The sequence below is a fragment of the Phacochoerus africanus genome, chromosome 15, assembly GCF_016906955.1.
Source record: "Phacochoerus africanus isolate WHEZ1 chromosome 15, ROS_Pafr_v1, whole genome shotgun sequence".
Taxonomy (NCBI): Eukaryota; Metazoa; Chordata; class Mammalia; order Artiodactyla; family Suidae; genus Phacochoerus; species Phacochoerus africanus.
In genome coordinates, this window is record NC_062558.1 from 14780163 (window position 1) to 14805802 (window position 25640).

The 25640-nt window shown below is 50.8% G+C and overlaps 1 protein-coding gene and 1 long non-coding RNA gene across 6 annotated transcripts in view; one reads left to right on the forward strand and one right to left on the reverse strand.

Annotated features, from left to right (window-relative positions):
• The window catches only part of BLK (BLK proto-oncogene, Src family tyrosine kinase), a 56162-nt gene extending 31083 nt beyond the window's left edge, over positions 1 to 25079 (forward strand). The window contains exons 1-13 of one of the 5 annotated variants that reach the window (XM_047759803.1): positions 4817 to 5173; positions 7226 to 7334; positions 9655 to 9709; positions 11644 to 11737; positions 12564 to 12662; positions 13547 to 13650; positions 16159 to 16305; positions 16748 to 16900; positions 18086 to 18265; positions 19038 to 19114; positions 22291 to 22441; positions 23597 to 23728; positions 24408 to 25079. In XM_047759803.1, coding sequence (XP_047615759.1) covers positions 7227 to 7334; positions 9655 to 9709; positions 11644 to 11737; positions 12564 to 12662; positions 13547 to 13650; positions 16159 to 16305; positions 16748 to 16900; positions 18086 to 18265; positions 19038 to 19114; positions 22291 to 22441; positions 23597 to 23728; positions 24408 to 24613 — 1506 coding nt within the window. In that variant the 5' untranslated portion in view covers positions 4817 to 5173; position 7226 and the 3' untranslated portion in view covers positions 24614 to 25079. Of the gene's footprint in view, positions 1 to 4816; positions 5174 to 7225; positions 7335 to 9654; positions 9710 to 11643; positions 11738 to 12563; positions 12663 to 13546; positions 13651 to 16158; positions 16306 to 16747; positions 16901 to 18085; positions 18266 to 19037; positions 19115 to 22290; positions 22442 to 23596; positions 23729 to 24407 lie in introns of those variants that run through there. The other 4 variants (XM_047759801.1, XM_047759802.1, XM_047759806.1 and 1 more) reach the window with 4 other exon arrangements.
• Positions 1 to 25640, reverse strand: part of LOC125115601 (uncharacterized) — a 65764-nt gene that overhangs the window by 11546 nt on the left and 28578 nt on the right. The window lies entirely within an intron of this gene.

A 25640-nucleotide genomic window follows, 5' to 3' on the forward strand; every position in this document is an offset into this window, starting at 1 on the left:
CTGGCGTTGCTGTGGCTGTGGTGTAGGCCAGCAGCTGCAGCTCCGTTTTGATCCCTAGCCTGGGAACCTCCATATGCTGCGCGTGTGGCCCTAAAAAATAAAGTAAGCAAGGCATGTCATGCTAACTGTAGTGCCTGACACCAGTAATCATGTCAGCTGCTATTATTGTCCAAGGCAGTCATAGTGGTGCTTGTCCCCAGATGTGAATTTATTACCTAATGGCATTTCTAAGTCTTTCTGAGATGAAAGTTGCTACTTTGGTGAAGTACCCACTACACGCCAGCCTCTTGGATACACTGTCTTTATTCTTTATCATAATGGGGCAGGCGAATATATTATTTCCATTATGCAGATGAAGAAACAAAGGCTTGGAGTGAATAAATCACATCGTCTTTCAAACAGCTATTAAGCAGCAAAGCCAAGATTCAGCACATCTCTGGGAATTCCCAAAGGCAAGAAGTGCGTTCCTCGTCACCCCTGTCATGTTGTGTCTCACATACTGTTACTGAGGCGAGCCCCTCTGCTATGATGCCTCACTAGGTGATTTTTATGAGCCTAAGTTGCATGCTTTTCTACTCTAATTTTAACTCACCATGTTCGTTCCAAGCAATCATTTCTGAGGGATTGCTTTCAAAAAATTCTGGCCTCTACTAGTTTTTCCTCTCCTTTTGCATCTTCAGAAATTCTAATGAGCAAGATTTTTAAGTCTGCATACAAATGGCTGATAAAATCTTGACAGAGAGAGGTTGAAAACAGAACTCTAAAGCATGCCACCACAGCTTTCGTCAGTGTGAGGTTAAACGCTTATTTCGCACCACTAAGACGGCTCCCCCGGACAGCTTTGCTTGGCCCTGGAATGGCAAAGCTGGTCCAGAATGAGAATTACAATAGTAACTATAAATACCTGGATAACTTGAAAATCTCCAAGACCCCCCCCCATCCCGATCTAAAATCCCGTCATCTACTTTTACTTGTTTTTTGCTTGTTGATTACGTATTAATTTTCTAATCAGGTTCATGTTCTTCACAGATGTCATCATAGGTGTTTTATTTTCATTACCTCACAGACCTTGGAATAGAACAGAATCAGCCAGACTTCGAAGCCAGAGAATTGGGCTTTATGCATTTGTATGTAGGTATTGGCCACGCCTGTGGCATGCGGAAGTTCCCAGGCCACGGATTGAACCTACCCCTCAGCAGTGACCCAAGCCACAGCAGTGACGTCGAGTCCTCAACCTCTAGGCCACCAAGGAACACCACAAGAGTTGGTTTTTAAATATCAGTTTATGACCCACTGTATGGTCTTGATCAAGTCTTTAGATCTCACTCAGCCTCAGTGTCTTCATCTGTAAAATGAGAAGGAGTAGATCTACTGTCAGGGTAGATACACTGTTTGTAAAGCACATGGCAGAGTGTCCAGCCTTGATCAGGAAGGAACACTAGGCGCTAGTAATCATTGGCATTCATGCTCCCATGTGATAGGCAAATCCTACAACAGAATTTTCATAGTTAATCCTAGATCTCTGTGCCTCTAGCCGGACGTTGATGTCTGTAGAGCCACATAATCAGAGTTAACCGCCAAATGTCAGGGACCTAAGATGTTTTTCTTTTCTTTTTGTTTTTTTTTTTTCTGTCTATAACCTATTCCAACTTCCTGCTGGCAAGCATCAAATAGAGCCCGCTTTTTCAGTCTAAATGTCTTCCCACCCCCACCCCCTCAAGCCTGGGAGAGGGGCTTCTGTACACATGCCTCCCTTCTGTTTACAAATCCCACATGCTGGGTTGTGCTTAATGAGCAGTGGAGAGGCGGCTCACAAGGATGGAGTGATGGCTGGTGCCTTTTGAAAGCAAGTCAGGTTTGACAGCTGGGCATCTGGGAAGACACCTGTGGGCCTTGGTGTGAGAGAGCAAGGCTCAAGTCAGAGACAGGACTCAAATCCCTGTGCAGTTTCTTCTGTTTCTTCACCTCTGTCTTCAGCCTCCAGAGGACAAGGCTTCTGTTCAGCTCACAGGGTCATTTTCAGGTTCCTGAGATACCCATGTGAAAAGGCTCTGTGAGCTGGCAGGTATTAGAGCAAAGCTTGTTGTCATAGAAAGGGAAGCTGTTTCCCCCATGTCAAAAAACTGTGTCGAAAGATATTAATATATACGGAATATGTGTATGAAGGACAAATAAAATCATTTTAAAGACAAGAGGATCACTGGCAGGAAAACTACAAGCATTGTTTATGAGGGACTCACATGAAGAAATACCCGAGGTTGGCAGGACTATATTTTAATTCTTTTTGCAAGTAATAATTGAGGAGTACAGCCCAATAAAAGACAGGGTCTTGGAGTTCCCGTTGTGGCGCAGCAGAAACGAATCCAACTAGTAACCATGAGGTTGCGGGTTCGATCCATGGCCTCGATCAGCGAGTGGGTTAAGGATCTGGTATTGCCTTGAACTATGGTGTAGATCACAGATGTGGCTCAGATTTGGCATTGCTGTGGCGTAGGCCGGCAGCTGTAGCTCCAATTCCACCCGTAGCCCGGGATCTCTGTATGCCATGGGTGAGGCACTAAAAAGCAAAACCAAAAGAAAAAAAAAGACAGTGTCTTCATGAAGTGGGGTTTGTGAGCTGTCTGCATCAGCACAGTCAGGGCCCTAATTAAAAATACAGATCCCTATGCTATAGCCAGTCTCTTGGGATCGACCATAATGGAAGAGAATAGGAGAAAAAGTATTTGTGTGTGTGTGTGTGTGTGTGAGACTGGGTCACTATGCTGTACAGCAGACACTGACTCAATACTGTAAATCAACACTACCCTAATAAAAAAATAAATTAAAAATGCAGATCCTGGGCCCCCAGGCTAGACCTACCTGTCAGAACTACTAGGGCTAGACCTCAGGAATCTGTAAAACTCTGGGCTGTGATGCTCTAAGCCAAGGTTTAACTACTGTGCTCAGGAATTATAACTGACTCCATTAGGAAGTATTGAACTCTTGACTTCATTTTTTTTTATGAAAATAATGCAAAAAAATTAGAAACTGAAAAGTAGATTCAGGTTCACAGTCCTACCAATACAAAATATAGCAGTAGTTGCATTTGGTTCTGCCTATCAATAACCTGTTTTATTTAACACTACTGCGCAGTTTTTTATATTTTATATATACATATATTTTTTTTTTTTCGCTTTTTAGGGCCACACCTTTGGCATATAGAAGTTCTCAGGCTAGGAGTCAAGTCAGAGCTATAGCTGCCAGCCTACACAACAGCTCACGGCAAAGCTGGATCCCCGACCCACTGGGTGAGGCCAGGGATGGAACCCCCATCCTCATGGGTACTAGTCGGATTCATTTCTGCTGAGCGGAACTCCCGGTTTTTTAAAAATATCAATTTTCATGATGTCTCCAAATAAAAGAATTTTGTTTACAGGCTGGCAATTATCACAAGAATTTAAATATCAGCATGGTCCATTTTTTTAGCGTAATTGACTAACAAATTTTAAGCTTCGCTATGTCAGCAGAATCAAATGTAGGTGACACAGTGTCTGTGTTTTATTTAATTTACCATCACAAGAATGCTGGCTTCCTTCCTGAAGTTTTGCTCAGCACCCTCAAATTTTTACCACCTGAAAATCTTTTCTATCAACTTCACCATTGTGGAGAATGAATTTCCACAGCGGAAATATTTTCACTTTACAAAACTGAAATAGTCACACTTCTGCCTCCTCTCCACTAGACCTTGCTGACAGCCATTCTGACCAAGGGCACACACAAGTCCAAGTCCACTGCTACTCACCCAGCAGCCCTGACACAATCAGGCAGAAATTACAGCTCTATTAAAGGTCCTATGTAAGCACTGGGCAAATTTTCTACTAGTATTGAGAAGTACTGCACGAGGAATTCCCTGGGGTAGACACATTTCCTCATTCTATCATACAGTCCAGCCAATGTTTTCTGAACAAAGCTCCCACCCCCTTGTCTTGGGGAAAGTGCTATTTCTCTATATCCGAGCACTACCCTGTCATGGTGGAATTATGCATGGCATTTTTTTTTTCCCTGATGTTCTCTCTTTCTCATCCTTCACTCTCTCAACTCCCTACTAACAAATATGGAAGGAATACTGGAATTAGAACATTAGTATTTAGTGACCTCTCATGGAAACATTAGCTGAAATATTGATGAGCTTCTCAGTGGAAGGATCAGACCAGCATCACCTGAACTTAGATCTATCTTAGCATCACTGAAGTGGTCCAGTTGGACAGGGTATCTGAACCTGAACTGTGTGCCCAGAGGATGGCGCCCCAGACAGGGCATCCATGCACCTGCTTTGGGCAGTGAACTCGGGGCAGCACTGAGGCCATGAACCCTCCCTAGCACCGCGCTCGGCCACCTTCATTGTGACCTTAGCAAGCCACCTCGCCACTCCATCCTCAGCTGTAAAAGGAGGATAATTATAACCATCCTATCGATGCTACGTGAATATCCAATAAATCGTATATGTCAAGTGTTTTCAACCTGTAAAATGCTGGCAACTGTAAATAAAGTGTTTCTAGTTTCTCTATTTTTAGCTGCTGCCTCTACCACATCCCCTGTCAGGCCTAGGCTGAGGCTGTGCGTCAGGCTTGAAGCATTTCCCCTGGGGCCAACACTAATCTCTCTGCTCCCGTCAGAGTCTACACAGGGGGTCTAATCCATTCCACCGTAACAAGCAGAAGTCCCCTCCTCCACCTCACCTCCTCTTGATAACCTTCCCCCACTACACACACACACACACACACACACACACACACACACACACACACATACACGTGTATACTTGCTCTGTCATATAGGCACACACACCCACCCACCCCTCACACCTTCTCCCACCCATCCTTCACTGCTGGAAGGAGGCCAGTGCCTCTCAGGGCAGCAAAGTCCCCTGGACCCACCAGAACCATGTATGTTGCCTTGGGCCTCTGCGTGGACTCTGCATTTCCTGGCTCCACCCAGCCTGAAACTGCTAAAATGTCACAGTGGGGTGGCAGCCCAGGCACCAGACACAGCTCTTCTCGTCACATGCCCCTGAGAAGTCCAGGCTCCAGTCAGAGCCTCTCAAGTGGAGGGACCCTAGAGAACCTGGTTATTGATAAAACCCATGGAAGATCACCTGCAGACACACAGCTAAGGCCTCGAAGGACAAGGTAGTGTAAGTAGTTGGCGATGTAATCGTAGGAATGTTACTTCCTGTCAAGTCGTGTAAATGCTCATTTCTGTTGTTTAAGTAGACATAAACTTTTGCCCAGAAAGTTTAAAATCGGTGGCATTTTGGTTGACCAGAGGGGGTTGGCCATTTGGGCAGGCACGGAAACAGGAGGCCAAGTCAGGAAAATTCTAGAAGCTGCTGCCTGCGGAGGCTTCATTGAACCAGAAGGCTGGAGGGGTCAGGAAAAGCCTGAGCCCAGGCAGCCCCTCTATCACTGGGCAAGTTATGCAAAGTCTCTTTTCAGATTTCTGCTTGTACTGACGATATATGCTTTTTATGAAAGAATTCAAGGAGTATATAAAATCCTAAGAAAGGAGGTAAAAGTCACATGAAGTCCTATTGCTTGAGATAAACAATATCAACATTTTAGGAAATATATTTTGGAGCCCTGCTTTGCATAAACAGCCCCCTAACACTCCCACACATTTTTTTTTAATTTGCTTTTTTTAGGGGGGAGGGGGCAGCATTCCACCTCCCTTTTCTGTGTCTCCCTCGACAATAACCAAAGTAAACATCTTGGTGTTTATCCTCCCAAAGCTCTTTCCATATAAAACAGATGCCTATGAAAATGCATGCACATGCATGCGTGTCTGAGGGTTTCTTTTCTTACTCTTTGGTTTTTCTGCATATGGAACAACCTCACAGACTTTTCAGCATCCTGCTTTTCTCACTTAATGGTATGTTGGAGAAATCCCTCTTGGTGTCACTGGTAAAGACCTAGCACATTCTTTTTAATAGTTGCGTTAAGTTAGAGATTTATTCAGCAATTCCCCAGCTGGTGAGCCAATACAAAGTTTGTTTTGTTTTTTTGCTGCTACAACAATTGCTGCAATAAACACATTTATATCTCATATATTCCTTTTTTTTTCTTTTCTTTTTTTTTTTGTCTTTTTAAGGCTGCACCTGTGGCATATGGAGGTTCCCAGGCTAAGGGTCTAATCGGAGCTACAGCTGCCGGCCTATACCAGAGCCACAGCAACGCCAGATCTGAGCCGTGTCTGCGACCTACACCACGGGTTAAACCACGCTTAACCCACTGAGCGAGGCCAGGGATCAAACCCACAACCTCATGGTTCCTAGTCAGATTCGTTTCTGCTGTGCCATTATGGTAGCTCCTCATATATTCCTTTATAATGATATTTTATTACACTGTGAGACTCTCAGAAGAGGGATTGTAAATTGGTGAATTTTTTTCACTTCGAATAGAACGTGAAAGATCATTTTCTAAAAATTTCATAATATTTCCTATTTTGTTTGTTCAATAAATATTTATTAAGTACTTACTCCGCACCAGGCACTGTTTTAGCAATTTGGATTTAACAATGTATAAAACAAAGATCCCAGCCTTCATCAAGATTTCATCCTAGAAGTGGAGTGGGAAAGAACCTATGAAATAACAATAATAAAGACTTTTGTACCAGAAATGTAAGAAAACACAATTTTCCCTTGGAATTCCTGCCCAAGAAAATTCTTGATCATATTTCACTCATCTCTAAAGATTCCCTGATATTACTGAGAAATTGGCCTTAGATGCCTCTACTATCATTATGCCCTAAATTACAGCATCTCACCTGAAAATCTGAACTGGAAAGAACCTCGGAGTGTTTTAACACAGACCGAGAGAGGAAATATGAACTTCCCAAGTGAAGACAGAAACCGGGACCACCAGACTTGCTGGCCAGACTCTTTAGGGCTCCGTCCCCAGGGGCCTGGAATCCACCCCAGGGGTTTCTGGCAGTTTCTTCAGGCCAGACCTTCTCTGGGGCACCAAGCATCTTTCCTCTCTGGGGCACTTCCCCCAGCTCTGGGGGAAAAGGTGGAGGCAACTTAGCCCACCCAACCCCTTTCTGATCCCATGTTCTGACTTTGAACTTCACTGCCCTTCTTCCTCCCCTCGTTTCTAATAGGCCACCGGAAGGGGTTTGAGGGAGCTCTTGTGCACAGAGCCTCTGAAAACCTATTCACATTGCCCATCTGCTGTGTACTTTCCAACAGGATGGGAGTGGTGAGCAGCAAAAGGCAGGTCAAGGAGAAGGGTAAGGACGGATGGAGCCCTGTAAAGGCCAGCACCTACAGCAAAGAGCCCCCACCGCTGCCGCCCCTGGTGAGTGACTACTGTGTCCAGCTGGAGGGGAGGAGAAGGAGGGGGCACAGAGCACCTGCCAGGCTCCCACAGCTGCCGCTTGCCTCCACCCAGAGCCAGTGCCATCTCTAGACTGAGGGCTCTGACAAATAGGCCCCCTCCCAACTTATGCCGTGGTGGCAGAATAGGACAGTGCTTAGCAGCCAGATTGCCGAGCTTAAATCTATCAGCTGTGTGCTTCCAAGTAGGTCGCTAACTCCCCTATGCCTCAGTTTCTGCATCTGTAAAATGGGTATAGTCAGAGTGCCTTTCTGATGGGGATGTGACCTATGCAGTGTGCATACAGGCATGCAATGCAATAATGGACGTATTGCCTTTAGCGCAGGCCCAGGCCCGGTGGGTCCCCAGCAATTCTTAGCCAGTTTTCATTGTGCAAGGACAGCCTTGAAGGGAAAAGGAAATCAAAGAGGTCACCTGGAGGAAAAAGTGTGGTGGGGGAGGGTCTGGGGCATTTAGCAGCTCCCGGAGATCATTGTCCCCCTCGTGGCTTTGCTGCTGGCCTCCCAAGGAGCTGGCCCTCCTGGGCTGTCTCACCCCAGAACGGGAAGGTGCCATCCTCTGCTCCCCAGACGGCCCTCAGGTTCTCAGGGAGTCCTGGTTTGTTCACAAAGCAGCTGGCACCCTTTGACAGCAGCATTTCAAAGATGTACTTTTAGATGACCGTTCGTGTCTCCTCCTGCCTGATCACCTACCCCCTTTTGGCTTGGGGTGGTTGGGACTCACACCTGGACCTCCTCTCCTGCTCTCTCTGCCCCACCAGCACGTCCAGCTGGCCATCGCTTTATTCTGACAGTCACCTGACTGGGGTGAAGGGTGTGTGTGGGGTGTGTGTGTGTGTGTGTGTGTGTGTGTGTGTGTGTGTGTGGTGGTGGTGGGATTGCTAATCCTGTTTCTTAAGTATCTTATCTATCCATGTCTCAATATAGGGCAGGGCCTGGCAAATAACAATGAAATATTTGTTGAATGAATGATCAACTTTTTAAAGTCACATAATATGGAGTTCCTGTTGTGGCTCAATGTTAACGAGCCCAACTAATATCCATGAGGAAGTGGGTTCGATCCCTGGCCCTGTTCAGTGGGTTAAGGATCCAGCCTTGCCATGAGCTGTGGTGTAGGTCGCAGACACAATTTGGATCTGGCATTGCCGTGGCTGTGGCTGTGGCATAGGTTGGCAGCTACAGCTCCAACTTGGCCCCTAGCCTGGGAATTTCCATATGCTGCCCTAAAAAGCAAAAAAAAAAAAAAAAGTCACATAATATATATTAATGATAAAAATGTGACTATTATTCCACTATCCAGTGACATCCAGAGTTAGCATTTCAGAGCCCCTTCCCCCAGACCCTTTTTCTGTGTTATTTATATTGTGTTTATAGTTTCAATGGAGCCATTTTGCAAAATGCTACTTTAAAACTGTGTTCAGTAAACACAGAATAAAAGAATATTTGTAACACACAAGTCCAGTTGAAAGAAGAGCACATTGACCCTGTAGCACAGCCTCCAAACTTCAGGAATAGGATGTGACTGGTTCTGTTGAGACCCTGTGCTGCCCCACTCACTCCAGGCCCCACTCTCCTGAGTATGTTTGTCATTCCTTAACTTTGCTTTCTCGGTGTGATCACATGTATTTCTTAACACTCTTCAGTTTAATTTTGCCTGTTGTGAACTTTGAGTCATTTAAATCCAACAGGATGTATTCTTCTGAGTGGGTTTCAGACCCCCTGATGTCTGTGGGTTTTACCCACATCGGTGCCCAGGGCCGTAGCACCAAGTCCCACAGTTGCCCAGGATTTCAGTGCATGACTTGCCTCAGTTTGTCTAGTGTCTGTCCTTGGTCATAGGATGATTTGTACTCTTTAGCAATTTTTATTTTATTTCATTTTTATTTTTTGCTGGGAGCGTGCCTGTGCAAAGGTTTCTCTACAGGGCACATACCTGGGAAAACATGTGTTCAGCTTTAGAGAAATAGGCTTTTTAAATAATTTTCCTTGAGAATAAATACTTTGTTCTCAAATACTCATCTCTTGAAGCAGAGCCAGGATTTTAACCCGGCTAATCTTGTTCCCCCACCCATCCCACAGCTGCTCCCCATCACATGCCCCTTCTCCAACCCTGCATGTGGTTGGGCAGGTTGTCCCCGGGTTGTGTGAGGTGGCACTGGCACCTGGAGAGCTGTGGCAGCAGGTGTAGAATTTACACCAACTGGCACCCAGCCATCTCCCCCGACCCAGCCCTGCCCAGTGGCGGGGTCGTGAACTAACACCATGCGTGCATCTTGCTCCAGGTCGTGTTTAATCACCTGGCTCCCCCACCTCCCAACACCACGCACCCGGACCAAGGTAAGAAAGGACTGCTTTGACAGCTGAGGCCGCACTGGCCCCAGCCTCCAGGCTCTGGCTTCGCCCAGTTAGAACTGGGGCTGGGGTGGGAGCAGCTTGGACAAGACAGACCCTCAAGGTGGGAAAGGAGAAGGTTGGGAGGAGGCTGAGCAAGGTGCCCCAGGCTTTGCCTGCCCTTGGGGCATCTCTTCAGGTGCCCAGCACCAGCTCCTCCAGGGTACCTGAGCCTAGGTGGTGTTTTGTTTTGTTTTGTTTTAAGACTTTACAAACTATAAAGGAGCACAGGAGTTCTTGCTGTGGCTCATGGGGTTAAGAATCTGACTAGTGTCTGTGAGGATGCGGGTTTGATCTCTGTCCTTGATCAGTGAGTTGGGTTCTCATATTGCTATGGCTGTGGTGTAGGCCAGCAGCTGCAGCTCCGATTCAACCCCTAGCCCGAGAATTTCCTTATGCCGCAGCAGATGCGGCCCTAAAAAGAAAAACAAACAAACAAAAGAAGGAGCACAACAAGAGTTTCCATAAATACAAACAACATCCTCAAACCGAGGCTTTCAAAGATTCTAGCTTCTCATCTCCAAGGGCCAAGGCCAATGGCCCTGAGTCCCAGCCCTCGCTCTGGTTCAGACAGAACCACGGTCTTTCTTCCCAGCCCACTGTCAAAGGCCCCCTGCCAATCGCACCCCCAGTCCCCACTTCCATTCTGATAGGCCAGACTGTGAGGTGACATAACAAATGACCTCCCCTTTCTGGGGCAGGGGCTCAGGCCTAGGCGGGAGGCTCAGAGATGGGGCTCCTGGGGGAGCTCTGCCAGCATCTTCATAAGCCACCTGCACCCAACGCCAGGAGGTGGGGCCTGAATGCACTAGCCCAGCTGGCACTGGACAAACAGCCCAGAGCCAGGCTCAGACCCAGGACTGGGGAGGAGATAAAGCTGATGGTAAAGTGGCCCCTCCCCCTGAGGAGCTCAGAGTCTGTCAGCTCTTGAGCTGGAACTTGTTAGTGGCCTTGCCTGGTGTTTCTTATCCTGCTGAGAATCACAGTTAATTACCGTTAGGGGTGATCCTTTACTTCCTGCCGGAGGAAATAAACCAACTGCCTTGGGCATAAGAACTTGAATCTCAGAACCAGAGGGGCTTCTTTCTATTCCAGCCCCACTTCCTGCCGAGGGGAGGTGTCACAGCCAGGCTTTGGTGATAAGGCTGAGTCATCTACTTCTACTCCCTGGGAAGCTAAGGGGTTTCAGGTAAACTTTTCCAGGGCAGGGGAGGGAGGGGGGTCTTGGCTTCCCAGAGCTGTACAAGCCATGGTCATTGGAAAGATCATAAGCCTAGCTCTGGAGCCCCCTCCCCACCATTGCAGGGACCACCAGCATGTCTGGGTACTGCCGGCCAGAGCATCACGATGGGGCCCTGGGCATGGTTTCAGGTCATGGTTACAGCTGCTGTGTTCTGAGGCCACTGCCCCCTTTGGAATAGAGGCAGGAGGGCAGGGGGAGAAGGGGAAGTGGGGAAGGCTCACCACCTCCGTGGTGTTCCGGGACCAGCCAACACTGGTTCCCAGACCTGGGTCTGGGGCCCTCGGGTCCACCCAGCTGATCTCCCTAAGTTCTCAAGACTTTTTTCTTTTCTTTTCCTTTTTTTTTTTTTTTGCTTTATAGGGCCACACCCTCAGCATATGGAAGCCCCAGGCTAAGAGTCCAATCAGAGCTACAGCCATGCCAGATCTGAGCCCCATCTGTAACCTACACCACAGCTCATGGCAATGCCAGATCCTTAACCCACTGAGCGAGGCCAGGGATCGAACCCACGTCCTCATAGATACTAGTCGGGTTCGTTACTACTGAGCCACAACAGGAACCCCTCCTTGGGACTTTTCTAGTCCCTTCCGTGGCTCTAGCGGCCTGAGCGTGGCCATCTCTTCCCTGTTCACTCTAGAGGAGCACTTCGTGGTAGCCCTGTATAACTACAATGCCATGAACGACCGGGACCTGCAGATGCTGAAGGGGGAGAAGCTGCAGATCCTGAAGGAGTAAGTGTCTTGGCAGGACCCCCCCCCCCAACACACACACCCACAGCCGCCTCTAGAATCTCTTCTCCAGTGCCCTGCCCCCCAGCCCAGCCACTTAGCTTGACCCAATTGCTTTCCTTCCCCCTACTTTTCCAGTCTTTCTGGTGAGGTGGTTCCTATTCACTACCTCCTGCTCTGCTGGCAACATCCTACTCTTCCTTCTAAACCTCTCTAATGTCACCTCCTCCGTGCAGCCCTCGGGACACTCACCGTGCCTGGTGGCTGCTCATCACAGCTCTGGGTTAGAGTCAGTTGTGTCCAGATTTGTCTCCCTTGCCAGACAAGGTCTCGCATGAGATCCCACAAACTCAGCTTTATATTATTTTCAATGTTTCTTCTCAGAAACTTCTCCAAACCTACTCCCTCTCAAATGTCAGCTTACTTTTTGACCTCAGGTTCATCCTTTTGTCCTCAGCCCTCCTCGTTTCCGCCTTTCCCTTCCTGTCCCAATGCACTCGCTAAACTCTAAACGTGCCCCCTTAATCGAGAGGAAGGCTGCTCACTAGAGCCCTCTTGGGTGGATCAGGCTGTGTGGACCAGCCACCTGTGGAGGCTGCGATATCCCCTTCCTCCCGGGACCAGGAGCACCCTGGGCCCACTGGATGCTTGCGAGTTGGAATGATCCAGGCAGCCCCTTTGTTGAACCACTGGCCCCAGTTTCTCCCCATACCCGCTGTCTGCCTCTTGAATCTTCTGCCTCCAGTGAGTGAGGGGCAGCTGTGGGCTGTGAGCTGCCCAGAGAGGCCCCTGGAAGCCACTGCTCATTCTGCTTTTCCTCCCTGCCCAGAGATGGAGACTGGTGGCTGGCCAAGTCTCTCACCACAGGAAGAGAAGGCTACGTGCCCAGCAATTTTGTGGCCCGAGTGGAGACCCTGGAAGTGGAAAAGTAGGTGGACAGACAGCTGCTCCAAGCGGAGGCCTTCGGGCCGCTTCTGCTTTGTCCAGGGCCAAGCTGGGAAGGGGCTGAAAAGCAGAGCAGGGTGTGAGCCCCTGCACGGAGGGAACAGGAAAGGGGCAGGGACTTGGAACCCCTGGGAAAGACGTGGCTAAGGTCCCAGATGACGATGATGATGACGTTTAAGTCTCTGTATGACACTGAGGGCGTCGCTCTTCTGACGCCCTCACTCTTTCCATCTGTAAAATGAGAGCTGCCCACTTCCCCACTAACCTGCTAGAGGATGCACTTAGGTCTGGGCCCTGGACCAGCCACCCTCCTCCCCTGCCTCCAGGGCCAGGATTCAGGGGCTCGCAGGTTGGGGGCCTCTCCTGAGAGCTCTGCCCCAGCATCCTCAAAACCCACCTATACCTGGCAGCCTTGGGCCCTGCCTCTGCTCCACAACTGCAGAGGAGGTAAAACAGATGGAGCTCAGGGCCTGTCAAAGACACGAGCTGGAACCAGTTAGTGGCGTCTCTTGGTCTCCCGTCCAGCAGCCCAGCACTCTTGGCCCAATGCCTTTCCCTGGACCAGCATAAGGACCCAGGGCGTGTCTACCCTGACCAGCCCGTACTCAGGGGGAACATGGAGGCCTGGTCCCCAGGAGGGTGGGCCACAAGGGAAGGTGTCATCTTTCCGGAGCAAAATGACCAAAAGGCACCAAGTCACATCCTCATTTCATTCCATCACAGACTGCAGGGAAAGGGAGAGAGGGGCATTTCGTGTAGCAAGAGGTAAGGGTTAGGGTGGCAACAGGAACATAATTTTATCTCTGGCGGGGGGGAGGGCCCGGCCACGCTCTGAGGTCTGCCTCCCTTCGCATTTTTTTTTTCCAGGTGGTTCTTTAGATCAATTTGCCGGAGAGATGCCGAGAGGCAGCTTCTGGCTCCAGTCAATAAGGTCGGCTCCTTTCTTATTAGAGAGAGTGAAACCAGCAAAGGTAAGCCCAGGCCCTGCTACCTCCCTGAGTAGCCAGAAGCCCCACCTGCCGCCTTGCTTCTGGAGTTGAGGAGGTGGGGCGGGGAGGGTGCCATCCAGGAGAACCAGGCAGCTTCCACCGAGGCTCCCTACTGCCCCCAGATGCCCGGTAATTGAGCTTGAGGCTGTGCACAGGGACAGTTCTCCCAGGGCCCAGCTGGAAATGCACCTGTACTGGGGCCACGGGGGCAGAGAAGGAGGTGTGACCCAGAGCCACACTTTGGAGTCAAAGGATTTGGGAGCCAAATATTTAGAGGTCAACTCAGCCAAAGGCTGTGACTCAGAGACTCCCAGGAACCTGGGAAGTAATGTAGTTTGGGGGCATGGCCTGTGATAGGAAAGGGGGCTATGATTATGAAAACCGGGGGGACTCATGGATTCAAATCTACGGCCGAGTGGAACGTTTCTGCCACCACCCTCAGACTTTTCTCTTTCTCTGTCATTAGTTATCTGCCTTTCCTTCTTAAAGTTCCTTTTGCTATAAAATATGAAACATCTAAAAATTGCATGGAGTGCATAATTATAGAGTCATAATACGTAAACACCTGTGTAACCACGAGAGCAAGAATGTTCCAGACACCCAGAACCCCTCTCACGGCCCCCACTTGTACCCCTTTTCTGATGTACCTCCCCACCCCCAAGAGAAACCACCACTATCCTAAATTTTATGGAAATCCTTCCTTGCCTTTCTTTATAGTTTTACCACCATGTCTTGTCTGTTTTTCACCTTTATACAAGTGAAATCACTCCATTTTAACTTTGGTGTGTCTGGTTACCTTCATTCAGCAATGTGAGATTCTATGTTAGTTTGCTAGGCCTTCTGTAACAAAGTACCAGGAACGGGGAGGTTTAAACAACAGAAATGTGTTTTCTCACAGTTCTGGAGGCTAGAAAGCCGAGATGAAGCTGTCGGCAGAGTTGGTTTTTTCTGAGGCCTCTCTCCTTGGTTTGCCGACGGCCACCTTCTCCCTGTGTCCTCACCATCTTCCCTCTGTGTGACTGTGTCCTGATCCCTTCTTCTTATAAGGACACCAGTCACACTGGATAAGGGCCTACGGTCTGGTTCCTGAGATGCGCGGGCACGTGGCACCCACCCAGGCGAAGTCAGGGAGACAGTTTGCAGCAAGTGGGCTGGGCTGGGGCTGCAGGTGTGGGGCGGCCTGTGGCAGCATAGTGCACTTCAGGGCACATGGCCTCTCTGCATCCTTTTGCAGGTGGGCAATGAAAGAGACACAGGGGCCAAGGGAAGGGAGAAAGGGTTTAAGATGGAAGAATGGTCTAATGGGGGAGGAAAGATGCCCGGAGACAAACAGCTTAGAACAAAGGCCAGTGTCCACACCCAGGACAAGAGGTGTCCGCGCCTGACACCTGGCGGGGGAGGGTGGTACTGCTGGCTGTAGGTTCGCCCTTATGGAGGACCCTGGAGCCCCTAAACCTGCTGCCAAACCAGTGGAGGGACCGTGGGCAAGTGACACGCCCCTTCTGGGCTTCCTCATCCTCCAAATAAGAGTGAAGGGGTGTGGTCGTTTGAGAGCTGGACAGAGGCTTTTTATAAAAACATCAAGCTCATGGGAAGTTTCTCATCTGAAAACTCTTGCCTCCTAAACTGCTCTTAACCCTTGGCATCTGCCAGCCCCGCCTATAGGCAAACATTAACCTAGATGATGGAATACAGAGATATGTGTAGGGATTTGAACAGAACCCCTGGGAAGTGGCTTATGATGTTCTCCCCCACGGACACGCGTGCTTGGCATTGCAATTTGCTATTGCATGTGGGGGTAGGGTCCGCCTTTCAGCCTGAATGAATGACTCAACAGTCAGTCAATCTCCCAGTCCCTCCAACAACTCTCTCTTTCTCAATGTTTGTAGAACAAGGTCCTCAAGCCCCAGGTACCCAAGTGTGGGAACAGCATGGTTGCTAAGACAACATCCTGCCTGCTGCAGAGTCCTGGGATTCCCTGGCTGAGCGGTGGGAGACTTGGGAGGAACCGCAAGGACAGGGTTAGAGGGAGCTGATAGGAAAGGCTTCCAGGAGGGTGGGGTTGAGATGAAGGAAACGGTAACTTATGACAGAATAAGTTACCTGACCAGAATAATGAACCTGACTAGTATCCATGAGGATGCGGGTTCAATCCCTGGCCTCACTCAGTGGGTTGGGGATCTGGCATTGCGTTGTGGTGTAGGCCAGCACAGGTAGCAGATGCGGTTCAGATCTGGCGTTGTTATGGCTGTGGCGTAGGCAAAGCAGCTGTAGCTCAGATTCAGTCTGTAGCCTGGGAGCCTCAATATGCCTCTAGTATGGCCCAAAAAACAGAGGAAGGAAGGAGGGAAGGAAGGAAGAAATGGTCAAAATGGAGAGCAGAATTTGAGGAACTTTTTCCAAAGGCATTGAAAAGAAGTCCGAATCCCAGTCCTGGTTTTCCTTTTCTTTGCCTTACTTCTCATGCGTGTGTCTTTATTAACCCTCTAGGTACCTTTTCTCTGTCTGTGAAGGATGTGACCAGCCAGGGGGAGGTGATCAAACACTATAAGATCCGTTCCCTGGATGAAGGCGGCTATTACATCTCCCCCCGAAACACGTTCCCGACTCTGCAGGCTTTGGTGCAGCACTATTCTAGTAAGAGGGCATCTGATGGGGAGTGCAGGGGAGCCCTTGTATTTCTCTGCCACTAAGATGTCAAGACTGCATGAATCATTGGTGCCGTCTTGGTTGGGGAGGGGGGATTATCCCAAGGCTGGACCTAAGGTGTTGACCACAGACAAGGTAATGACTCAAAGTCTGTCCCTAATCCCCTCTAATGGCTCCACATGTGACCACTTGGCGAAAAACAAGCATTTTCAGTTTTAAAGACAGCAGGGCAGTGATAGCATGCCTTGCTTGATGTGAAACAAATGCAGAGTTGAGTTTGTGTGTGCCCCATGTGCACGCGTGCAAGTGTGAACTTGGGGCTGGCAGGAAGGGGTGGGGACACTGCTGGGCATGCTTCTGCTCACATGGGAACGATACAAGTCTGGCTGTGCTGGTGACCTCCAGCCCCATCTCTTCTTCTCAAATGCAGAGAAAGGGGATGGTTTATGCCAGAGGCTGACCCAACCCTGCGTGAGCCTTGCCCCCCAGAACCCCTGGGCCCAGGACGAATGGGAAATCCCCCGGCAGTCCCTCAAGCTGGTCAGGAAACTCGGGTCTGGGCAGTTTGGCGAAGTCTGGATGGGTAAGTATGTGGTACCACACGGAGCCCCTCTCTTCCTGCCCTGCGTCCTGAAGCACGGAAGGCTTGGAACTTGCACATGGCCTCATGCTTCCCCATAAAGGCTTGTGAGGGGGATGGGACGGGCTTACACCCATTTTACAGATGAGGGAGTAGAGGCGTAGAACACTGAAGTACCCTGCCCTCCGCGGTTCCAACACATGGCACTGGAGCAGGGGTAGAATCCAGCTCTCCCACCCCCTCAGCCCGCTCCCTCCTCCCTTCTTTGCTGCCCAGAGCTGCCTTTGTCATTGACCCCTGGTTGCCCAGGAAGGCCTCCCTAACTCCTCTGAGCTTTCGCTCATCAGGTAGAAATGGTGCATTAACCGAGGCGAGCGGTGAACCAGGGGCTCCAGACCAAAGTTGCACTTGCAGCTCTGAGACTGGTCGGTCACTTAACTTCCGGGCCCTGAGACCTCACCTTCAATTCCAGTTGCTGGCTGCTCCTCTGCTCACCATGGGTGCTATCAGAATATAAAAGAGGGAAAGGTCCACATCTCTGGGGCATGATTTCCCAGGACTGATGCCTGAGGCGCCCCTGGACAGCCACTCCCCCTGGGTCCCTGCAAGTCTGAGTTATGACTTGTACGGTTCAGGGTGGATTGGGACCTCTTAGAAGGGGTGGTGCAGGTGCAGATGCTATAAGGAGCTGGAAGGGAACATCATGGGGCATAGAAACGGGGGAGGGGGGCCCCAGGTACTGCTGCCTCCTCTCCATTCTGCCCTGGGCTGTGATGCTTATTTCCATACTGAAGTGATCAAGTTGTAGAAGAGACTCCTTCTGTGGGGATAGGAGGTGGGCTACATGAAGGACAAAAGGGGTGCACTCCAGAACAGGGTGAGGGAGGCAATGAGGTGAAATGCCCCCCTCCCAGGCAAGGTACGTTCCTCAGGGCCTAGGGCTCCTGTCTAGCAGGGGAGGCTGGGACAGGCTGGCATCCCCCAAAGTAAGCTTACATCCACTGCCCTCAGGGGCTGTAATTCCCACCCAGGACCACCTGGGGGCGCGGCAGCATTGGCCTCAGGGCCCCATCTAGGGAACAGGGATGGCTCCTGGAAGCTTATGTAGATTGTGATGAAGGGATTGCATCCCACCACCTCTGACTCTTCCGAACATCCTCTTCACACTCTTCCTCCCCCGGGGCTCAGGTTATTACAAAAACAATATCAAGGTGGCCATCAAGACCTTGAAGGAGGGAACCATGTCTCCAGAGGCCTTCCTGGGTGAGGCCAACCTGATGAAAACTCTGCAGCACGAGAGGCTGGTCCGTCTCTACGCTGTGGTCACCAAGGAGCCCATCTACATTGTGACCGAGTACATGGCCAGAGGTGATACCCTGCCTGGGGCTGCATCCCTCAGACAAAGCGGGGGAGGCTTGAGGGCGGGGGTCCAGGCTTGGCAGCCAAGCCAAGGCTGACAGGCCGTGGTGGGTTGGACTGGCCAGGGGGCCTCCACAGGGCATCACTGAGCCACGGCTGGATCCATGAGCCAACATCCTGCAGATCTAGGGGTTTCCATGTGCATAGGGGGCAAGGGGGAGGATGGTGAGACTATGACAAGTAAGTGGTCCTTACAGAGCATGTCCTCAGGGCAGGAGCCACTCAGCCAGCATTTCAGGAGTGTCCCTTCTTTTTAACTTTAATTTTTTTTTTTTTCCTTTTTAGGGCTACCTCTGCAGCATATGAAAGTTTCCAGGCTAGAGGTGAATTGGAGCTGTAGTCGCCAGCCTATGCCACAGCCACAGCCACAGCCATGCCAGATACAAGCTGCGCCTGCAACCTACACCACAACTCATGGCAGCACAGGATCCTTAACCCACTGAGCGAGGCCAGGGATTGAACCCGCATCCTCATGGTTACTAGTTGGGTTCATAACCAGCTGAGACACAACGGGAACTCCCATCATGGTGTATCTTTCACCCTTGGTCATCAGAGGCAGAATCTCTGCTGACCAAGGGTGAAGGGGGCAAGAAGACACTTTGAAAAGTTGTGCAAGGAATGAGCAGGTTATCCAGGTGGGGAGCTCTCCCACCCAGAGGGGCCGGCATAGCCAGGGTGGGGTCATTCTGCAGAGGCTCAGTCACAGCTTCTCTTTCCTTAGGGTGTTTGCTGGATTTCTTGAAGACGGATGAAGGTAGCCGATTGTCCCTCCCCAGGCTGATTGACATGTCGGCCCAGGTTCGTAAGCCCCAAGTGTATCAGGCCAGGGCCCAGGCCCTCTCCCCCATCCCCGTGGCTTAGCAAGATCAAGTGTTTAAAGGTTGGGTCCCTTAGATTTAGGCTGGGCTGTGAAGGACAGAAAGTCCAGTCATCGTGGCTTAAATGTGTAAACCTCAGAGGTGGGCAGTACAGGGCTGCCCCTCAGAGTCACAGGGACCCCAACTTCTGCCATGGGTCTTACAGGTCATCTTCCCACCCAGAGTGGCTATTCATGCTTTACTATCTTGTCCTCAGCCAGCAAGAAGTTGAGGGACGGGGAGTTCCCGTTGTGGCCCAGTGGTTAACGAATCCGACTAGGAACCATGAGGTTGAGGGTTCAATCCCTGGCCTTGCTCAGTGGGTTAAGGATCCGGCGTTGCCGTGAGCTGTGGTGTAGGTTGCAGACACGCCTCAGATCCCGAGTTGCTGTGGCTCTGGCGTAGGCCAGAGGCTACAGCTCCAATTCGACCCCTAGCCTGGGAACCTCCATATGCTGCGTGCGGGAGCAGCGCAAGAAATGGCAAAAAGACAAAAAAAAAAAAAAGAACTTGGAAGATGAAAGCCTACCTCCTTCCCTTTAGAGGCACATCCCCAAGTCACCCACTACACTTTCACATCCTCCTGGTACCTGCCCACACCTGGCTGCAAGGGATCTTGGGAAGGGTAGTCTTTATCCTGGACAACCATGAGGATAGAAGCTGGTTCTATTGCCAAGGATGAGAAGGAGAGAGAAAGTTATGGTGCGGGGAAACCCAGAGAGTTCCCAGGTATTCCAGGTCACGTGGTCGTCCAGTGCTTCGTAGTGACCTCATCTGTCCTCAGATGGTGCTCACAGATGCCTTGTATAGACACAGACGTCAGAGGCAAAGAGCAAAACAAAGAGGAGGGACCTTTCCTCCCTGGGGTTTTCAGCCAAGGGTTCTAACTGGAAGCACAGCACATCTGGGGCTCTGAGTGTGTGTCTGTTAAAACTGGAGCTCTCAGCAGAAAAGCTCTGGTCTGTGGTCAGCCTGTGAGACACATTCAGGCACACATCCTGCTACAGAGAGGAACCTCCCCCATCCCACACCGCCCCCTCCCCAGCTTGTCCGTTATCTGTTAGCGTCAGGGCAGGAACTGAGGTCCCCACCCCTTTTTTCCACTGAGGTGAGCACAGCCTGGGCTGAACAGGCTGGCGGGATGGTCTCGGAAAATTAACGTGGGTAATTGGTTTCAAACCACAGTGCAGTGAGAAGCCTGCCCACTTCTCTTCTTCCCCCTTTCTTTTCCTTCTCTCACTCTCTGATGTCAATCCTTGGGGAAATCTTGGGCCACCCGGAGGCAAGAGGTGCAAAAAACAACCTGAGTTTTTAAGTAGGTGTGGTCAAGCATCTGAAGGTTAGGAAACCAAAAAATCAGAACCTCCCAGGTGAATGGCTTCTAAACCACATTATGATGATGCCAATGCCTCACTGCACACACACACATACACACACACACACACACATGCACACGCACAAACCGCCTTCTGGGTGCTCCTTTTCCTGCTCGAGGGCATGAGATGCAAAGCTCCCCTCCAACCACAAGCCCACATGCCCCACTCTGCAGCCACACGGCAGCTCCCCTGTCCTGTCACACCTGTGAGCCTCTGCCCAGCTGTTCCCTCTGCCAAGGATACCTTTGACTCTTCTCACCTGGCAGAGTCCTAATCAACATTCACTACCTGGGTCAAGGTCACTTCTATTCAATTTCCCTGGATAGGAAAGTGCAGAGAGCACCTTGCTTATGTGTCCTCATAGCACTGTGCCTGGTGGATTCTTCTTGAAAGCAGATCTGGGTCCTGCTCCACCGGTCTTAAATTTTTTTTTTTTTAGGGCCGCACCCCACAGCACATGGAAGTTCCCAGGCCAGGGGTCAAATTGGAGCTACAGCTGCCAACCTATGACACAACCACAGCAACGCCAGATCCGAGGCATGTCTGTGACCTACACCATAGCTCATGGCAACGCTGGATCCTTAAGCCACTGATCAGGGCCAGGGATTGAACCGACATCCTCATGGATACTAGAGGGGTTCATTACCACTGATCCACAAATGAGAACTCTTGGTTTTTTTGAAATTTCTCATACTGCTCATATAGTACACACATAGATAGATATGTACAATAGTATATATTTGTTAATGGGATGAGTACTGCTAAGTGCCGTCCAGATACAAAGGATATGTGATATGGTGTTGTAGTCCCCACAGTACCACACCAACAAATGTGTACTGATGGAATGATTTAGTGAAGGGATTGATATGAATATATAGTATGACTTCATATAATATACTGTAATGATAATATAATATAATATAAAAATAAGTTAATAAACCAATGCAATGGGAACAGGGTCAACTGTAGGGTCAACTCCAGTGCTGGTTCTGAAGAGGTGCATTGGCTCTATATTCTCTGCCTCAGTTTCTTCATCTATCTGCTGGGAGTGCAGTGAATAAAGCCTGAGCTAGTTTCCTCTGCTGAAGGGCCAAGGGCAGCACAGACAGCTCCTCCTGGCCCAGAGCTGGTGATCTGGGATGGAAGCAAGACTCTTCTTTTACCGCCTCTGTTCCATGGGGACCCTGGGTGCCTGCCGTGGGTGGTGCCAGGTTGAGATCCTCCACCAGGTCCTACCTAATGCTCACCCCAGCTCCTGGCCCTGGAGACCCCTCCCCTCATGTTCTGGGTCAGGACAGTGACCCCCACTCCCCACCAGGGAGATTAAGCAATGACCCCAATCTGAGGATCGCAAATGAAACCCTCTCCCTCCCCTTCTGCCTTCTCCTCCCCTCGAGTCCCTTCCTTTGCTTCTCTTTCCCTCTCAAGAGACCTTCCTTTTCTCTTGCCTTCGTTCTGCTATCTTCCTCCCCTGCCGTCACTCAGAAGGGCAGGAGAGGTGGGTGAGGGGTAGTATCTCTGCCTATCTGGGCTTTCAGAGCCCGGAGGCTATAGCTTGTTCATCCGAGAAGCAGTTCAAGTCATCTTCCTACTCCACCTACTTCTTCTCCAGCCCCACCTGCCCAAAAAATCCAAACCAAACATCCAGGTTCTGCTTCCCCTTCCAGGCTGGAGGGGGTGAAGTTCCCCCTCCCCCACCCACCATGGGGCTGGCCTTCACCATGTGTGTCTGTTTCCTCAGATTGCTGAAGGGATGGCGTATATCGAGCAGATGAACTCCATCCACCGGGACCTGAGGGCAGCCAACATCCTGGTGTCTGAGACCCTGTGCTGCAAAATTGGGGACTTTGGCTTGGCCCGGATCATTGACAGTGAATACACAGCCCAAGAGGGTAAGCAGAGCCCCCAACTCCCCAAGCCCCCTCGGACTTCTTGTCACACACAGCGGAGCTCTGCGTGGGAGATAGGAGAGCAGTGTGGTTTCACGAGGCAGTATGGTTTCCGCTATTATGGCCTTGCCCCAGCACATCAGTATGTCCCTAATATGCTCTTCGGAGCCCTGGAGCCTCATGAGGAATGGCTCCGTGACAGAATAGATTTCGAGAAATCACACAGTCCACCAGCCCCGCCCCCCTTGGAGAGTCTCAGAACACAGCAGCACGTTAAAGGCACTGAGAAGTCCTGCAGCTAAGGAATAGTGTACATTTGCTTCACCTCGTGTCTCCCAAACTACTTTGAGCCCCAAATACTTTTCCCACATAGCTTCTGTTAACCTCCCACAGAGCTAGGGGTTCACAGAACATACTTTGGAAAACACAGCTCTAAAGTATGAGCAGCAAAACCTAATACCTGAATGAAAGTCTCCACAGGCACTCAGTTTTACTTTGTTCATAAAACTGAGGCCCAAATCTCTTCACAAGAGAACTTGAAGCCATCAGATCCACTTCTTCAAGGAAGTTAGTGAGCGATATTAGCTGAGAGGATTTATCAGCTGATACAAGAGAAAGATCCCTATGGCTGGTTCCCCCAGGGAACTTCAGGCGAGCAAGCCAGGCAAGGGGGGCTGATCAAGGGCTAAGCCACAGGTCTGGATGCCCACCAGGCTGCAGCCGTCCTCCAGGCTTCACAGGGTAGCAGGATTTGGGGTCGTACCTCACTGTGACCCCAGGAGGTACATGAGCCTTGTGTCATCATTTCTGTTTTGCAGCAAAGGGACAAGTTAAATGACTTGCCCAAGCCCTGGGCGCCTGTTAGTAACCAAACCTCGTAGGAGGTGGAAAAGATAGAAACACATGCTCCAGCTGCCTGGTAAAGACCCAGCGCTGGCGGCAGGGGTGGTATTTGTGTCCATGCTGTCATTTTGTGCTGTGGACCCCAAGGGCCTGCACACACCTGTTCATATGTCCTAGGGGTCTGAGTGACTCCCTAGATGCACCTCTGGCCCAAGCTCCACAGGCAGTGTGGGGAGGGGAGGACAAGCAGGGGGTTGGGGGTGCAGAGGGCCAGTCAGTCACAGCCTCACAAAGTTGCTGGTGGCTTTCTTGCAGGGGCCAAGTTCCCCATCAAGTGGACTGCCCCAGAGGCCATCCATTTTGGGGTGTTCACCATCAAAGCGGATGTGTGGTCCTTTGGAATCCTCCTGATGGAAATGGTCACTTATGGGCGTGTGCCCTACCCAGGTAGGTGGCTGCGTCCTGCAGTGACTCTCCTGGCTCAGGACGGTCCTGAGATGGCTGTGATGACACACGTCCTGTCTTCAGTGCCCAGGGTTGCCTGCCTGCGTGTCACAAGGGTGCCCCATGGTGGAGACAGAAAGCCAGGCGCGCCCCTCTGGGAAGGGGTTCTGCCCCTGCCTCAACAGTTGCTCTTGGCACCAGGGCTGCATCCCCTTGGTGCAGCAGAAGTCAGTGAGCCCCCAAACCTGGAACTAAGTAAAAGTCAGGGTCTGAACTCAGGTTTCCTCCAGTTGGTTTGCTTTCAGTTGAGGACAGGTGGGCCCTCTCTCGCCTTCATTGGGTGCCTCCCCGGAAGCCTCATCAGCCCCCCAGCCGCAGGTCAGAAAGCAGCGAGCTGTCCCCCTCAGCCACTGGGGGCCTTCCTCAGGTCACCTGCGTGAGAGATATGCTCTGGCTATGTGCCTGGGCAATCACAGGTAAGCGAGGTAAGTTCCGTCTAGGAGGAACTGCCCCGCACACAGATACTCCACAGCCTGGATTCCAGCTATTCTCCTAGCCCTGAAAAGTCAATAGAGGGAGGCAGCGAGGTGGCACCTAGGGCCTGCAAGGGAGGAGACCGTTTCCGGTGCTTGGCGGGTGCCTGCCGCCCCTCAGCCGCGCCCTGCGTCCCCTCCACCTCCAGGAATGAGCAACCCCGAGGTCATCCGCAACCTAGAGCGCGGCTACCGCATGCCGCGCCCGGACTCTTGCCCGCCCGAGCTGTACAACGGGGTCATCGCCGAGTGCTGGCGGAGCCGTCCCGAGGAGCGGCCCACCTTCGAGTTCCTGCAGTCTGTGCTCGAGGACTTCCACACGGCCACCGAGGCCCAATACGAGCTGCAGCCCTAGGCCTGCCTGCCTGTCCAGCCCGCACTTCTTCAGCCCCCGATGGGTGGGAAAGGCGGGGAGGGGTTGACAGGCCCATTTCTCAGATGGGGAAACCAGAGGTAGAGCGGCCTGGGGGGGCGTCAAGGTTTGGATTCTGGAGTGAATCCCATCGCAGCCCCACCCTTCTCCCGCTGTGTGCCCCTGGGAGAGTTACTTAGCCTCTCTGTGCCTTCGCTTCTTCATTGGTTCAATGGGAAGAACCACAATAGTACCTACCTCTTAAGTTCCTCATGATGATGACCTGGTAAGGTGTTAATAGTGCCCGGCACACTCCTAAGTGTTTGTCACCTGTCCTATAAGGCTCCCTGTGCTGGCACCAAAAGCAAAAAGAGTCGGCCTCAGGTGACCTGAGTCCCTGGGTTCCCACTTGACCCAGACTGTGCGTCAGCACTTTGGGACTTTCCTGTAATAAAGTCAGGAGATCTGACCTTTTCCGTGTCGTCCCTGGCGACAAGCCTTGACCTCGCTACTGGTTGCATGAGTGGTGCCTCTAGGGGCTCGCCGGATGACACTGTGTGGAAATCAAGCCCCCAGCCCCCAGACATCTGCACAGACCCAACTGTCGCTGCCATTTAGGGGAGCTTGGGTAAGGCCAGCAGGTGGCGCCCTCGCCTCACAAATCCTCTGCATCCGGGTTTTGGGGGGCGGGGTGCGGCGCGGAGAGCAGGGGTAGGTCCCTTAACAAAGAGCCAGAGCCCGCGGTGGTGACAGCGCCTTTTGGGAGCGTGCACAAATGAAATGGCCAAACCCTGGGCTCCGGGTCAAGGGATCAGGTGCATAAACAGATGTGGAGGGAATGGCAATACAAAGGGAGGTGCCAGGGTCCAAGCTGTTCAGGGAAGTTCCTCATTTGTCATGTTTTTGTTTTGTTTATAATAGATTTTAATTTTTTGAACTCTTAGGTTTACAGAAAAATAAGTGAAAAGTATAGAGAATTCCCATTTACTCCTCACCGCCCCCATTTCCCCCATTATAAATGATAATATTA